Below are 16,056 nucleotides of genomic sequence, written 5' to 3'. Positions count from 1 at the left end.
GGTTATCCATGCCACTTGTTGAAGACTTGCCTTTCCCCCTGAATTCCTGTGGAACCTTTGTTGACAACCAGTTGACTGTGTACATGTGAGTCCCTGTGAATTTTCTGTTTTGTTCTTCTAACCTGTCTGTCTGTCCTTGCTCCAGTACCATGCTGTCCTGATTACTTTTCTGTGGTGTTTGGCTGGAGTAGACCACTGTTATCTGAAAGTTTTCTGTCTGGCAGAGCTGTCCCTTTCTGGTGGTTCGGCTGGAGAGGGCAGGCTTCTGTTGTTGTTTTTATCTGAGCCCGCCCGTCTGTCTGGCTTCTTTTGCTGTAAGTCAGCGGTGTAGAGACAAAAAGAAAACTCAGGGACCAGTGTTGGTCCTCGGATCCCGAGGTCCCTAGCCTGTCTGCCTTCTTGCTCTACCTGTCAGTCTGTTGTCTTCTCTTAGCTGTGTTCACCAGGAGGAATAGGGATACGTATCCTTTCTTAAATGTTTACAAGTTTACATCATTTCCCCTTTTGCCTCAGGAGTAGGAATTTCTAATTTTTTAATTTGTTTTATCTTATTTCCTTTGGCTACTTATGCTGAAATTTACTGTGGACCATTCGAGGCCTCCCTCTCCTGCCCTCTTATTCAGCGAGGTTCAGGCTTGCTGTGGCTCTCCAGTGCTCAGAACTGTCCCAGCGCCAGCGTGTTCTTTCCTCTGAAATCGCCCTCTACTAGGGCCTCACTCCTTCCTGTGTGCCGATAGCCGCTCCCCTTCCTTTCCTTCCAACTGTGGCTGAGTCAGGTCAACAGCTATTTCTCTGGAGTAGTTTTTGCAAGATAATCTGTTCAGTGCGTCTTGAACAAAACTCTCTTCTTTGTCAGTTCATTGTGGAGACTGAACTGTAAGTCACCAGCTGCTGCAGCAGCACAGAGCTGGGAATGGTCCGAACCTGCCCGGCATTCTGTTGCTCGCGGTCCTGCCCTCATTCCTCTTAGCCCCAGTGTTGTCACTTCCTGGCCTTGGACTTGGTGATGACCCACGCATGGTGCCTGAGCCCTTCAGCTTGGCTCCAGTTGGCTCTCAGTTCAGAGCCACCTTGTCTTTCAGTGTCTTTTCTGTTGCTTTTTCGTGAAACTGCTCCCATCAGACTTGTCTTCTTGCCATTCTCATAACAAGCCCCACATTTCTGCTTGTGTCTGTAATGCCCTGCTCCTCCTGGCATAAGTGTGCCCTCTTGTGTGTGTGTGTAGAGGGCAGGTTACTGGAAAGAATGTGTGTTTCGAGTCAAGCAGATCCCAGTTTTATCTCTTGCTGTGTGGCATAGGGTAAGTTACTTCACTTCTCTGAGCCTTAGTTCTGCAGTTTGTAAACATGGAAAAACACTTTTCTCGCAGGACATATAAGGTTAGTTAATGTATATGAAAGTTCCTGAAGCCACAGGAACTCAAATAAAATGTGGGTTTCCTTTCTTTGTTTCTGTAATTAAAAGTTGAGGCTAAGGGGGCTTCCCTGGTGGCGCAGTGGTTGAGAGTCCACCTGCCGATGCAGGGGACATGGGTTCGTGCCCCGGTCCGGGAAGATCCCACATGCCGCGGAGCGGCTGGGCCCGTGAGCTATGGCCGCTGAGCCTGTGCTCCGCAACGGGAGAGGCCACAACAGTGAGAGGCCCGCGTACCGCAAAAAAAAAAAAAAAAGTTGAGGCTAAGGGCTGGTTCATTTCTTCTCATCTTTGTGTCGTTAGCCGACACAGCCTGTTGAGAACATAGAAGAGACTAATTAGATTGTTAAGTAAACAAACATATGACTACTTCCTGTGCAGCCTGTGCTGTGTGTGAAATGCTAGGACTCGCGAATTACTGGGCAAGACGGCCCTGTGCGCACAGGTCATTAAAGCCCAGCAAGGCCTGTGCAGCGCTGGAGGTGTGCTCCGCGGATTCTGCGTGCACAGGAAGGGGGCATGGCTTAGACTGGGCGGGGTGGGCATGAGGGGGGATTCCTGGAGAAAGCGTGACTGGTACTTGATCCTTTTTTTAAAACAGTTTTTTTTAGGTATAATTTACATACCATAAGATTCACCCACTTAAAATGTCAATTTACGGTTTGTAACCATCACCACAGTCAAATCTAGACCGTTTTCCTCACTCCAGAAAGATTCCTTTTGCCCATCTGCAGGCTTAATGTTAAAAGACGAGTATGAATTGGCCCTGCAAAGATCCTGGAAGGAGGGCTGGGTTCCAGGGCATGAGGAAGACAGCATGCAGGGAGGCGTACGACATGGGTCCATGGGGACAGGATGCCCGTCAGTGGTCTGTCTGTGTCGAGCTATGCTCCTTCCCCGCACCTGTGCTTTGGCTTCCCGTGTCTTTGGACCTCAGTTTCCTCACCTGTGATGTGTAACTGATAGGCTGGTGGGATCTTGGCTCTCTTTAAACTCTCAAACCTGGGATGGTCAAAACCATCTCTTCAATTAAGGGAAAAATAGAATGTACTTTGGAAAAATAGTAGCCAAAGTCAGGACCCATGAAGAAAACCTAAAAAATTACAGTGATGCTTACAGCTACTTTGATGGAATTTCTCCTGTTTAATGTTTTTCCTGATTAGACAAGCAGTAATGTATACTGGGTAGAAAACTTATGAAATGCAGAAAAGTAAAAAGATCACTTATAATCTTATAATTCACAGATAATTATTTTTAAAGTTCCCTTGTTCTTACAGTTTTTTGCATGTTTATTTAAAAATTGATATTGTGCTATAAATAAAATTGCCTTCCCCACACTATTAAATATTGTCAAAAACACAATTTTTATGAGACTAAAAAAAGTGGCCTGTTCGTTTAAAAAAAAACCCAGTAATAGTAATACAAGTAATAGATGGGCATGGTAAGGCTCAAAATATGTAGAAAGGATAAAATAAAAAATAAAGAAATCTTTCTCTCCCTCCCCTTTTACAACTTCCAAGAGTTAACAGTTGTTAACTATTTCAGAAATTGCATGTGTGTGAGTTTATATTCCATTATTTGGATCAATCATAATTTAACTGATCTTCCATTGATAGCCGTTTAGATTATGTTGTTTTTGCTGTCACAGTGCTAAAACGTGTATTTTCATGTACACATCTTTGAATTCTTGTAAAAGTATATCTGAAGGGTAAGTTCCTAAAAAGAGGAATTCTTGGATCAAAGAGAGCACGTTTAAAATTTTGATAGGGACTTCCCTGGTGGCTCAGTGGTTAAGAATCCGCCTGCCAATTCAGGGGACACGGGTTCGAGCCCTGGTCCGGGAAGATCCCACATGCTGCAGAGCAACTAAGCCTGTGCGCCACAACGCTCTAGAGCCCACAAGCCACAATGACTGAGCCCACGCACCTAGAGCCCATGCTCTGCAACGAGAAGCCTCCGCAATGAGAAACCTACACACCACAACGAAGAGTAGCCCCCACTCGCCACAACTAGAGAAAGCCTGCACACAGCAACAAAGACCCAACACAGCCAAAAATAAATTAATTAATTAAAAAATAAAATTTTGATAGATATTGCCAAATTGCTTTTCAAAAAAGACTGTGCTAGTTTGCGCTTCAGCTGTCAGTGGATATTCTCCCAAATGTTTGATTACATCCTTACCAACACTTGGTATTAATCACCTTTTTTGTTCTTTGCCAGTCTGATGTTAGAAAAATGGTAACTTATTGTTTTGTTTTTAAAATTGTAATTGTACTTGAACATTACTTTCATGTGGATATTAGTCATTTTTCTATGAACTGCTTTACATTCTTTGTGTAGGTGTCTTGATTTGTGAGAACTCTTTGCTTTTTAGAGAAATTAGCTCATAATTTACACATTTTCTTCACATCTGTTTGTGTTTTGACTTTGTTTATGGTCACAAATAGCAGTCTTATCACTTGTGTTTGTGGATTTTTAAAATTGCAAAATCACCTTAAAAGTGAGTGCAAAGAGAAACAAGTGATTCTAATAGTTTTTCAAATTAATATCATGAAGACATTAAAGAGGAATAAGAACTAATCCAAGTAACTTTTAAACACAGTACTGTGTACCATCTGTCTAATGAAGAAAAAAATGCAAACAAATCTTGGACTTTTCTTACATTTGTCCTTTGGATTTTTTAATTATTTTTTTAAATTCTTTATTGAAGTATAGTTGATTTACAATGTTGTGTTAATTTCTGCTGTAGAGCAAAGTGACTCAGTTATACATATATATACACATTCTTTTTCATATGCTTTTCCATTATGGTTTACCACAGGATATTGAATACAGTTCCCTGTGCTGTACAGTAGGACCTTGTTGTTTATCCGCATTTGTCCTTTGTAGTGTCCATTCTAGCGAAACTATTGTGTGTGTATTTTAGCACTGAGCAAATGAGGGTTCCATTGTTTCTTTCAACGTAATTCCAGTCCAAGATAAAATAGCTGTTATCAACATGAATTGTCCAGTGCAGTACAGAACTACGGCTAATGATCTGTATATATCACTTTAATTGTTTTGTAAATTTTGATACTGAGCTATTCATGTGTAGTTATATTAACAGTCTTCTTAATTTATTATTCATGGTTGTTTGGCCATAATTTTAAAAAAATTAGGATTTTATGTTGGATAGCAATCCAAAATGAAGCCCATTACAATGGTGGGTTCTTTTTGAGAGGAAACTCTGTGTCCTACTTTAAGAACCCACTTTCATTTGGTTCATTTTTTTCACACTTGAAGATCCAGTGCTTTCAACCAACTCTTTGAGAAGCGAAATGTGTGGTGCATGAATGTAACTTGAGATGACAAAATGAACAATTATTTTTAAAGGGGGGTTGTGAAGAAAAATATTTTTGATTTGTAAATGCAAGATTAGTTGCTGTGTTGTGTGTGTGTGTGGCGCCCTTGTGTCTTGGTGGTCGTTGGGTGACTGTGATGTGCTCTCTCCCTCTGCAGGGGTGATGGGCAGGTAACAGACGCCCTCCTCACTGTCGTCAGGGAGGCAGCATGACCGAGTGCTTCCTGCCCCCCACCAGCAGCCCTGGTGAGCACCGCAGGGTGGAGCATGGCAGTGGGCTCACCCGCACCCCCAGCTCTGAGGAGATCAGCCCCACTAAGTTTCCTGGATTGTACCGCACGGGCGAGCCCTCGCCTCCCCATGACAGCCTCCACGAGCCTCCCGATATAGTGTCTGATGATGAGAAGGACCATGGGAAGAAAAAAGGAAAATTTAAGAAAAAGGAAAAAAGGAGTAAGTGCCATTTTCTCTGTGCTGTAGCTAAAGTTTAGATAAATTTCTACTTTCATCATGTGTACCTGCTATCTTGTAGAAATATATCCAAAGACTCTTGTTTTATATTTTCTTTATTTTTCTGCATCTCAGTTTTTGTATTTTAGGGTGTTATTCTCACAAATAAAAATACTGAATTTCCAGAAATGGTGAAGTTTTCTGGTGGAGGTTTCTTAAATTTTAAATAAAAGTAAATATTGAAATTTTGTCCTTATACAGTCTTACTCTCTTGGCGAGGTTGTGTAGGCCAGTTGGGGTACATGGTGAAAAAAGTATGTATTCGTTTTCTTAAGCAAATGCCACCATGCATTCCATTTATGATTCCTGTTCTGTAAGGATGAATCGTTTAGACATAGCTTTTTAGCATGTTAAAAGCAAATCAGGTGAGTTATTTTAAGTAAGTGTGATTTTAGTTTCACGGTATTTTTAAGTTAATTTGTATTTGAAGCATAACATTTGGATAGAATGCACAAATTGTGTACAACTTGATGAATCACAAACGGATACACCTGTGCTAATTACTTATTGTACAAGGCTCTGGAAATAGAGCCTTATCAGCATCCTAGAAATTGCCTGTTGCTCCTTCAGAGGGAATGCCCAGCACATCTGGACACTGCCTGATTTTGGACTTTTGTACATGGAAGTAGGTTTCCTTTTGTGGGTAGTTTCTTTTGCCCAGTGTTATGTTTGTTAGATTCATCCGTGTTATTCCATACGGCAGTAATTTGTTCATTTTTATTGCTGGATTTTGCACTAATATACTAGAATTTATTTTTCCATTCTACTGTTATTGGTCATTTGGGTTGTCTTCAGTGTGTGTTATGAATCGTGCTTCTGTGAACGTCATTGTTCAAGTTTATGCATTTCTGTTGTGTGTGTGCCTGGGAGTGGAATTGCTCACAGGCCGTGCTCATTTCAGTATCTGTAGATCCTGCAAAACAATTTCCAGAGTGGCTGTACCAGTTGACACTCCCACCAGTGGTGTCTGAGAACTCCAGTTGCTTTCTGTCATGGTATTATGCCCTTAAGACTTTGGCCATTCTGGTTGGTGTGGGGTTTGTAGTATCGGTACTTTAATTAGAGGGAAACGTATGCAATACCTTTCATTTTTGTTATAAAATAGCTTGTGAGGTAGTTGGCTAAAGAAAAGGAGAGTTTTAGATGTTAAAAAAAAAAAAAAAGAACAGTGAAACCAAACAAGGATAACTCTAATATTGATACTAAGCAGTTATCAGTGTGAAACCAGGGCTTCTGACGCAGGGAAGTGGCCACCATCCCAAGATTAGGGAGTTTCCTGGTTCTGTTCTCCCCAAATGAGGCTTCAGTCCCAGCTGCCATCTGCAGAAAGAACTTAACAGCTGGAGGGAGGGTGGGAGGGAGGGAGATGCATGAAGGAAGGGATGTGGGAACAGATGTATATGTATGACTGATTCACTTTGTTATAAAGCAGAAACTAATAAAAAAAAAAGAACTTAACAGCTGGAGACAGGAGTGCAAAGTGTGATGGGGATGACGGGAGCGTCTGAACAGTAGTGCATTTCGTGTCATGACTGGAGATTGCTTCACATTATAGGAACCAAATATGAAGAAACCTAAGCTAAGTAGAGTGTAAGTTAGAGGGGCCTTATTCAGCTGATGAAAGAATGCTGTGCATTATATAGGGATTCTCTCCATTAGCCCTCTGTGTAGATAATACATAAATTAAGATAATAAATGATTATTTATAATAATTTGGTTTGCAAAAATTCCAATTGCATGTGTGTATAAAATAAAACCAGTTGCAAGGGTTACTGGCTCTCTGCTCGTCGCCCTCTTGTGGTCAGGAGACGTCACGGCAACGCCTCATTTTAGCTGGGAAGCCGTTGAACGAATTGCTGAGAGTACCAGGAGGGCTTGGCCATGGCATGAAAAGCTAGGTAGCTAGGGCCAGGTGGCACTTCTTTGTCCTGTTTTCAGACATTGAAAATGGACAGTTTGACATTCAGCAGACACCTGACTCATGCTCCCTGCATTTCTTTGGCAGCTGAAGGCTATGCCGCCTTTCAGGAAGATAGCTCTGGAGATGAAGCCGAAAGTCCTTCCAAAATGAAGAGGTCCAAGGGGATCCATGTTTTCAAGAAGCCCAGCTTTTCTAAAAAGAAAGAGAAGGATTTTAAAATAAAAGAGAAACCCAAAGAGGAAAAACATAAAGAAGAAAAACACAAAGAGGAAAAACATAAAGAGAAAAAGTCAAAAGACTTGACAGCAGCTGACGTGGTTAAACAGTGGAAGGAAAAGAAGAAAAAGAAGAAGCCAATTCAGGAGCCAGAGGTGCCTCAGATAGATGTCCCGAATCTCAAACCCATCTTTGGGATTCCTCTGGCTGATGCAGTGGAGAGGACCATGATGTACGATGGTGTTCGGCTGCCGGCCGTCTTCCGGGAGTGTGTGGATTATGTGGAGAAGCATGGCATGAAGTGTGAAGGCATCTACAGAGTGTCAGGTATGGGGCTTGTGCCACATGTACTGGTTTATAAAGATTAGCTTCACTTCCACTTTTCAAAGGAAGGGAACAATACTCACTTGGGAGGAAAATTGTGACACAGGTCCTAAACCTCATTCATTTCCTTGATCCTTCCCGTTGAACAAAGACCCCCACGCTCTGTGTGTGTGTGTGTGTGGGGGGGTGCCCCTCACCTGGGTGCCTCCGTGAGGCTGGGCATTGGAGGGTGGTCAGCAGGGAGGAAGGACATCTGGGTTTAGGATGCTTCTTGGCCACAAGACACAGTTACTGACAGTCGTTTAAGTATTTCCTGAGTTCAGCTGAGGGATGCACAATGTTCTTGCTAAATGTTTAGGTCCCAGATGTGGATACCTCTGTGTCCAGGCGCGGCTCTTATGTGCATTAGTGAAGTTGAGGTTCCATTTCTCTATGTTCTGTGTGTATGAAAACTTACATTTCATACTGGCAGGAAAGTAATTCATATTGGGTGTCTAAAATCAAGGAAAATGCATGCTGTCTAAAGTAGAAGACTCTGTTTCTTACAGAGCAGGGTGGCTTCATGTTGGTGTAGGATGCAAGTCCTGACCTGTGTGGCATCCGTGCTGTTGTCATCATGTTCCCATGGTTCAGTGTCTTGGTCCTGGACCTTGAGGCTATAACATTCACTGTTGCTCATGCATATTTCATGATGAGTTAAATCATACACATTTAGAATAAAGAGACTAGATTTAGTTTTTCCATTTAATTGGTTCATGCACATTTCTAGAAGGTGGATTTGATATTTAAGCTTTGTTAAGAAAGGGCCAACATGTTTGATCACTGGGGAGACCTTTACATAATCCCACAGGTAACATGTTATCATTTAAGAGTGTTTTGGCTAAAATGCTACTATTTTATAGAAAATAAGATAAATGAATTAGGCACTGAATTTGAATTTATAAGTCCTTAGTTACATAAAAATAAACACATTTAAATGAATTTGAAACTTGCCTTTTAAGAAAAATTTATGATGGATTTTTAAAGATCTACACAGTACTAACATAGCTGCTTCTCTCACGTGATTTTGATAGGTGTGAAGAAATTTTGTTATACGTGAAAGTTTCTCTGAAGAGTTCCTACAGCTTTGTTCAAAGGATTCTTTTGTCTTTGATCTTTTTTTTTTTTTTTTTTTTGGCGGTATGTGGGCCTCTCACTGTTGTGGCCTCTCCCGTTGCGGAGCACAGGCTCTGGACGCGCAGGCTCAGCATCCATGGCTCATGGGCCCAGCCGCTCTGTAGCATGTGGGATCTTCCTGGACCGGGGCACGAACCCGTGTCCCCTGCATCGGCAGGCGGACTCTCAACCACTGCGCCACCAGGGAAGCCCAATCTTTTACCTATTTTTGATGTTTGCATTCTTTTGGAGTCGGAGGTGTGGGACTCCTTCTCTGAATTCACGTGTCACAGTGTTCAAACTGAGCTGCTCCTTTGGTTGTTGGCTCCTTAGAGGCCAAGCTGCTGCTTTGATCAATTTTGTATTTATTTTTGAAGCTCTGGCAAAATGCTGCATTCAGCACTCTGGACTACAGAGTTTATGGCTGTGACTTTTCTTTTTGAATGCTAACAGTATTGTTTTCTGGTGGAGAACTCTGATTCTCACTTATCCATATATAAGTTCCAGTTTTAAAGCTAATCTATGATTTTGCGTATGCTCTTTCTGTACCTGGAAATTTGTGCACTTTTCACTTGTGCAATTTTCTGGGCAGGCACTGTTGGGGGAAATTTACAAATCTATAAAATGTATGTGAGAGAGAGAGGAGGTCTTCGTCAAGAATTTCAATTAAAATTACCACACACCATGTTTTACTCGTAAAAGTAAAAAAAAAAAAAAAAAAGGAATTATTTTCTAACTTTTCCGCCTCAAAATAAAGATTACACAAAAATAAGATTCATATTATTATCTCCTATTTGGAGTTGTTGACTTCATTTTGTCAGTGCTAGATTAAGTTACTGATTTATTGTGATGGCATTAAAAGGTTTTCACATAAGGAATGTCAGAGCCCAGATGTAAGCACTATTGATTGTAAAATGCTGCTCAGACTAGGTGACACTCGAGTGTTTGTGTTTACCATTACAATCTGTCCGCCTTAGTTTGTGGCTTGTTTCCAATAATTGGCCTCAAGTTTTTTTTAAATTGATGTATAGTTGATGTACAAAATTATTTAAGTTTCAGGGATACAGCATAGTGATTCAATATTTTTAAAGGTTATACTCCATTTATAGTTCTAAAATATTGGCTATATTCCCTGTGCTGTACAATATATTCTTGTAGCTTATTTATTTTATACATGGTAGTTTGTACCTCTTAATCCCCTACCCTTCACTTGCCCCTCACCCCTCCCCTTTCCCCTCTGGTAATCACTAGTTTGTCCTCTGTATCTGTGAGTCTGTTTCTTTTTTGTTATATTCAAAATATAGTTTGTTTTATTTGTTTAGATTCTACATATGAAGTATTTTGTCTTTCTCTGACTTATTTCACGTAGCGTAACACCCTCTAGGTCCATCCATGCTGTTGCAAATGGCAGGATTTCATTCTTTTTTATAGCTGAATAGTATTCTGTTGTGTTGGCCTAAAGTTTTAAGTATTGAAAACAACAGAAAGCTACCTTGTGTTCTCATGAGCAATCAGCGTCACTGAATTATGTCACTTAAATGCACATTGGACTAAAAATCTAAAGTACTTAGTGTCTGAAAAACATTTGTGTGTGTTTCTGTCCAGTAAGAAAAGCAAAACAATTCGATTTTAGTAACCCAAAATTTCACTTTTCTTTTATTCTAACCCTGTTTCAGATTAAGAAAACATGTAAAGAACTTAAACTTAGAAATTAGATGGGTATTATGTAATGAATAATTATCAAAGAGTTTGTTTAGATAGTGAACTCACCTTTTGCATTTATGATAAAATTTTTACTTATAAAAGAGTAGTCACCCACAACTTTTTGCAACGTGCTTGTATGTACTGAGTTGTATTTTATGTTGTCAGTCTTGTGACTAGTTAGGAAAAGCAGTTGGCCGCTCATGTAGAACAAGGCATATGCTTGGATTGTAGTTAATTTTTGCCTGAATTTTTACCTACCTATCTTTAAATAAAAAACAATTTTTTTCCCTGAATCGATTGGCATATTTGCTTGATGTTTCTGTGGTTACTCTGACTTTTGTTTTGAGTATTGAGTTTGTCCATTATCATTTAGCTTTTGGTTAAATTCATCCTCTAAGTGTAGTCTTTTATCTGCTTTAATGGAGGAATTGTATGAACCGTGTGCAGATTAACACTTCATATGGTCAGGATGGCCCTTCTCTGATCTCCCCCAGGGGTAGGCACACGGGGGAAAAAAGCTGTGTGTTTGATTTTTTTTTTTTCTTGATACTTTCTTTCTCTTTTGAATTCGAATATTCTAAGGAATTAAATCCAAGGTGGATGAGCTGAAAGCAGCCTATGACAGAGAGGAGTCTCCAAACTTGGAAGAGTATGAGCCTAACACTGTAGCCAGTTTGCTGAAGCAATACCTGCGGGACCTGCCCGAGAACCTGCTGACCAAGGAGCTGCTGCCCCGCTTTGAAGAGGCTTGTGGGCGGAGCTCGGAGGGCGAGAAGGTGCAGGAGTTCCAGCACCTGCTGGAGGAGCTGCCCGAGTGTAACCGTCTGCTGGTCTCCTGGCTGATCGTGCACATGGACCACGTTATCGCCAAGGAGCTGGAAACAAAAATGAACATCCAGAACATTTCTATAGTGCTCAGCCCGACTGTCCAGGTACACGGCCGGCCCTGGGGATGCAGGGAGGGTTTCCTGTTGCTGAGTCACATACCAAGCAGTGAACCAGGAACGGTGGGTAAGGGGTTAGCCTGAATGTTGGCCTTTTTCTTTCACAGTGTGGACAGTGTTGGCATGTAAGGTAATGAGCATGTTGGCCTTTTAGCTGTGGCTGTGAAATTTGAATATTGTCCAGCCTTTGGTGTGGTTTGTGAGCAGTTCCTGATGACAGTGACATGTCCTTAGTGGAAGAGGAACCCGAGGTTCCTGCAGTTACAGTTCATCTGTAGTGTTTTAAGGATTTCAGTTACTTCATCAAAGAGCGTTACTGCTTAGTCATATCACACACACATACAGACTCAGGCTCAAGGGGGCCTAACGTTATTCATGTGGTCAGGGGTTTGACCTGAGGACTTGATGAAGAGGTGCAGATAGAGTATTTTACAGAATCTTCATCTGAGGAGGCGTTTCAGAGAGGTGGGTGGTGTGCTATCGGTGTCTCTTTACAACATACATTCCTGGCCTTCGTTTTCTGCTGCTCACTTGGTGCTTGCGTAGAGCATGTGTTTTCCTTTAATTGGAGTTACTGATATTTCACTCAGGCCAAAAACAAAGGGCAAAACATGAGATGGGGTTATGGTTTTTATTTTAAGCCTTTTTGGCCAATATACCAGGTTATTATTGGTCACTGTTATAACACACCGTTACATATAAGAGTGTATTTTCTTTCACTGAAGATTCCTTTATTGCTTGTTGATTATATTTTGGAAGCAAAATGTTTCTCAAATTTCATATTAGTCAAGTTTTCAGAATTTGGTAAATATTACATTGTTACTTAATATAATAGTAGTAGGGGTGTAGGTATCACAGAAGATTCAGGTGTGTTATCAGAATAAGTGTTAGGTAGGAAATAATTTCTTTTATTAGCTTTTTAGCCAGCCTAACTTCCTGGTCTCTTAGCATTGGAGCATCTATTTAAACACGGGCTCTGGAGTCTGCCCAGAAGCATTCGTCTCTGGAGCCCCCACTACCACACTCAGCCCAGCTCTGCAGCTGCAGGCTCCTTTGTTCCTTAGTAGATCCAGTTGCATGTGTTAAAATATATCACAGTAACTTGAAAATAAAGAACACAAGATTTAAAAAATCAGTTAATGTTATGGTGCTAAAACAGAACAGATTGATGATCATTGGCCTCTGCATCCATTTCTTGGCTTTTTCCCCGCAGTTCCTCATAGTGCTGAGTCCATACTTTCTCATTCTCTTCTTTAAATTGGACTAATTAGCAAAACATGTCTAGTCCCTACTGAGGATGCACTTAGGCAACAGACACACAAATGAAATGAAATGATAATTTTAATATTTTTCTTGCAAATCTTTTCTTTTTTTTTTTTTTTTTTTAGATTAGCAATCGTGTCCTATATGTGTTTTTCACACACGTGCAAGAGCTTTTCGGAAATGTGACACTGAAGCAAGTGACGAAACCTCTGCGATGGTCTAACATGGCCACGATGCCCACACTGCCTGAGACCCAGGAGAGCATCAAGGAGGAGATAAGAAGACAGGTGCGTGCAGCCCCCCTCCCGGCCCCCAGAGCCAGCCCTCGCTCTGACCCTGTGGGAGACTGCAGTGCTGAGGACGATGGCCTCCTGTTCCTTGAACACTTCCTGAGTGTCTGGAGCTGTGTCAGGCACACTCTTCATGGCACACTGAAGCCAGAACTTCCCATCTGGCACTATGTCCTGCCAGTTGCGGCAGAACATCGTAGTGGACAGAGCACAGGTTTGGGAGTCAGAAGACCTGGCTTAAACTCTTGCTCCGCTCCTAATTAGGCACGTTGCTTCACCTCCTGAAGCCTCGGGGGTTGCATGTAAAACTGAGTCCTCTCTAGGTTTGATTGAAGATAACCTTAAATTAAATAATGTGTTAAAGGCGTTCACCATGGTGCCAGGTATGTTGTAAGCAGTCCAAAAATGTTAGCTTATCTGGACAAGGTTGCTTTATTGGCCTTATTTTACAGATAAGAATAATGAAATTTGGAGAAGTTAAATAACTTATGCTGTGTCACCTGATGACTAAGCTGAAGAGCCAGGATTTGACCCCAAATCCTTTGTTTTCCCACTGTGCTACTGAAACAGTGCCATTTGGTTGTGTGTGTTTGGCAAGCTCAATAAGAAATTCAAGGCTAAGACGTTTACTTACATTTGATAATTATTACATCTTTTGTTTGCATACAAGTTATCAAATCCCTGCTTGCCTTTCTTCCCTTTTGTCTGCTCTGAGCTCCCGTTTCTTAGTAGTTGATGTGTTGGAGGAAGGGATGTGAATGGACTACTGGGAACCATTGTAAATTGATGGATTAGAGCCCAATGCTCAGGCAGAAAAAATAAAGATGATTTTTCAGTCATAGCCTTGAAAAAACAATTCGTGCATTATGTCATTTTTTTTTTTTTTTTTTTTTTCTTTTTGCGGTATGTGGGCCTCTCACTGTTGTGGCCTCTCCCGTTGCGGAGCACAGGCTCCGGATGCGCAGGCCCAGCGGCCATGGCTCACGGGCCCAGCCGCTCCGCGGCATATGGGATCCTCCCAGACCGGGGCACGAACCCGTATCCCCTGCATCGGCAGGCGGACTCTTAACCACTTGCGCCACCAGGGAGGCCCCATTATGTCATTTTTTTAATGATAATTGAAAAGTAGTTGATTCTGCATTTTTAGAAATTGCATGTGGTTTTATTTTAAGATGACAAGACATGGAATCCTATACAGTGTGTGGTGTGTTACTTTCTAGGAGTTTCTTTTGAACTGTTTACATCGAGATCTTCAGGGTGGGATAAAGGATTTATCTAAAGAGGAAAGATTATGGGAAGTACAAAGAATTTTGACAGCCCTCAAAAGAAAACTGAGAGAAGCTAAAAGACAAGTGAGTAAATTTATTATTTTGGCACATCATGTTTATAATGAAATGTAAAAAGAGTGCACTGGAATCTTTTATATAGCATTTTAAGTTATTTTTTTAAAGTACGACCCAATTTATATTGGGTTGGCTGAAAAGTTCGTTCGGGTTTTTGTTTGGAAAAAAAAAAGCTGAACGACCTTTTTTTTTTTTTTTTTTTTCCTGTACGTGGGCCTCTCACTGTTGTGGCCTCTCCCGTTGCGGAGCACAGGCTCCAGACGTGCAGGCTCAGCGGCCATGGCTCACGGGCCGAGGCGCTCCGCGGCATGTGGGATCTTCCCGGACCGGGGCACGAACCCATGTGCCCTGCATCGGCAGGCAGACTCTCAACCACTGCGCCACCAGGGAAGCCCTGAACGACCTTTTTGGCCAACCCAGTGTAAATACCTTTTGAGGGAAAGTTCCCTTATGGGAGATTTGTTTACATGTTCCTACTTCTGGATTATTGATCCTTCAGCTTGGTATCAGGGAAATGCTTCATTTAATTTAGAAAGTTGAGTTTTTTAATTAAACAGACTGTTTGGCTAAAAGATGTTTTGTCATTTCCTGCTTGGTTGTACCTGTGAACAGGTTTCCAGGCGTGAGAAGCAGTCAGATGGTGATATGTTTCAAAGACTGCAGGGGAGTTTGAGGGCTTTGAGTCAGCTCTTTAGAAACACATGGAGGTACCGAAGATCAGGAGGGGCTTTCTTTACCTGGTAACAGGCAGGGTGGCGTGTGTCTCATGATGAGCTTGGGGTTCGTGAGCCAGACTGTTGGTCTCTCTCTAGTTTAGTGTGTGTTGCTTGGTGCTGGGACTCTGAGTTTCCCAGCCACGCCAAGGCTGAGGTCCCAAATCTCTGGACCCTCTTACAACCCATGTGCAGATCCAATGCCAGGGTCCAAAGAGCACTTCCAAGGAACATGAGTTAGCATTTGTCGGAGTGGGACAGCATGGTCCATGGTGGGTCGCAGTTGTGGTTTTGCTAAAAGACAAGACAACCCATGTTGCTTCGAGGGCAGCAGTTTGCACTTATGTGGGGATAGCTTTGTCAGGAAGGAAGCTGTGATGGAGTTTCTACACCTGCACTCTAGGACTAGCAGACGCCCTCTGCGTATTTTTCTTCCTTTTTCCCCACTTGCCAGATTATCTATCTTTTGCTTCCAGTGCCTGTTTTTAATTAATTAATTATTCCCTTCATGATTCGGCCTGGAATCAGGTTTTAGTGACAGACCAACCAGTCCTCCTGTGGTCACTGTCCACCATGTGGCATTGCCCATCAGCCTTTAATGAAGGGTCTCTGACCCAGGACAGGCTCACGTGGGCTCGGCTTCCTTTCTCTTGTTCCTGCATCTCTCTTGGATAAAGGAATTGTGAAATAGCAAACCAGAGCCAATATAGAAAGGGATGGATTACCTCTACTTTGCCAGTTTCTTGATGCTATCTTTTTTTTTTTTTTTTTGCGGTACGCGGGCCTCTCAGTGTTGTGGCCTCTCCCATTGCGGAGCACGGGCTCCGGACGCGCAGGCTCAGCGGCCATGGCTAACGGGCCCAGCCGCTCGGCGGCATGTGGGATCTTCCCGAACTGGGCCACGAACCCATGTCCCCTGC

At 42.1% G+C, this 16,056-nt stretch overlaps 1 protein-coding gene across 2 annotated transcripts in view; it reads left to right on the top strand.

The window, feature by feature from the left end:
• Positions 1-16,056, top strand: part of RALBP1 (ralA binding protein 1) — a 52,710-nt gene that overhangs the window by 24,109 nt on the left and 12,545 nt on the right. For both annotated transcript variants that reach the window (XM_060118073.1, XM_060118074.1), the window contains exons 2-6: positions 4,912-5,206; positions 7,269-7,727; positions 11,166-11,515; positions 12,916-13,077; positions 14,301-14,432. In XM_060118073.1, coding sequence (XP_059974056.1) covers positions 4,963-5,206; positions 7,269-7,727; positions 11,166-11,515; positions 12,916-13,077; positions 14,301-14,432 — 1,347 coding nt within the window. In that variant the 5' untranslated portion in view covers positions 4,912-4,962. The remainder of the gene's footprint in view (positions 1-4,911; positions 5,207-7,268; positions 7,728-11,165; positions 11,516-12,915; positions 13,078-14,300; positions 14,433-16,056) is intronic.

Source organism: Mesoplodon densirostris, chromosome 15 (assembly GCF_025265405.1).
Source record: "Mesoplodon densirostris isolate mMesDen1 chromosome 15, mMesDen1 primary haplotype, whole genome shotgun sequence".
Classification (NCBI taxonomy): domain Eukaryota; kingdom Metazoa; phylum Chordata; class Mammalia; order Artiodactyla; family Ziphiidae; genus Mesoplodon; species Mesoplodon densirostris.
The sequence above is the reverse complement of the archived record's forward strand: the minus strand, read 5'-3'. Positions and strand labels throughout refer to the sequence as shown.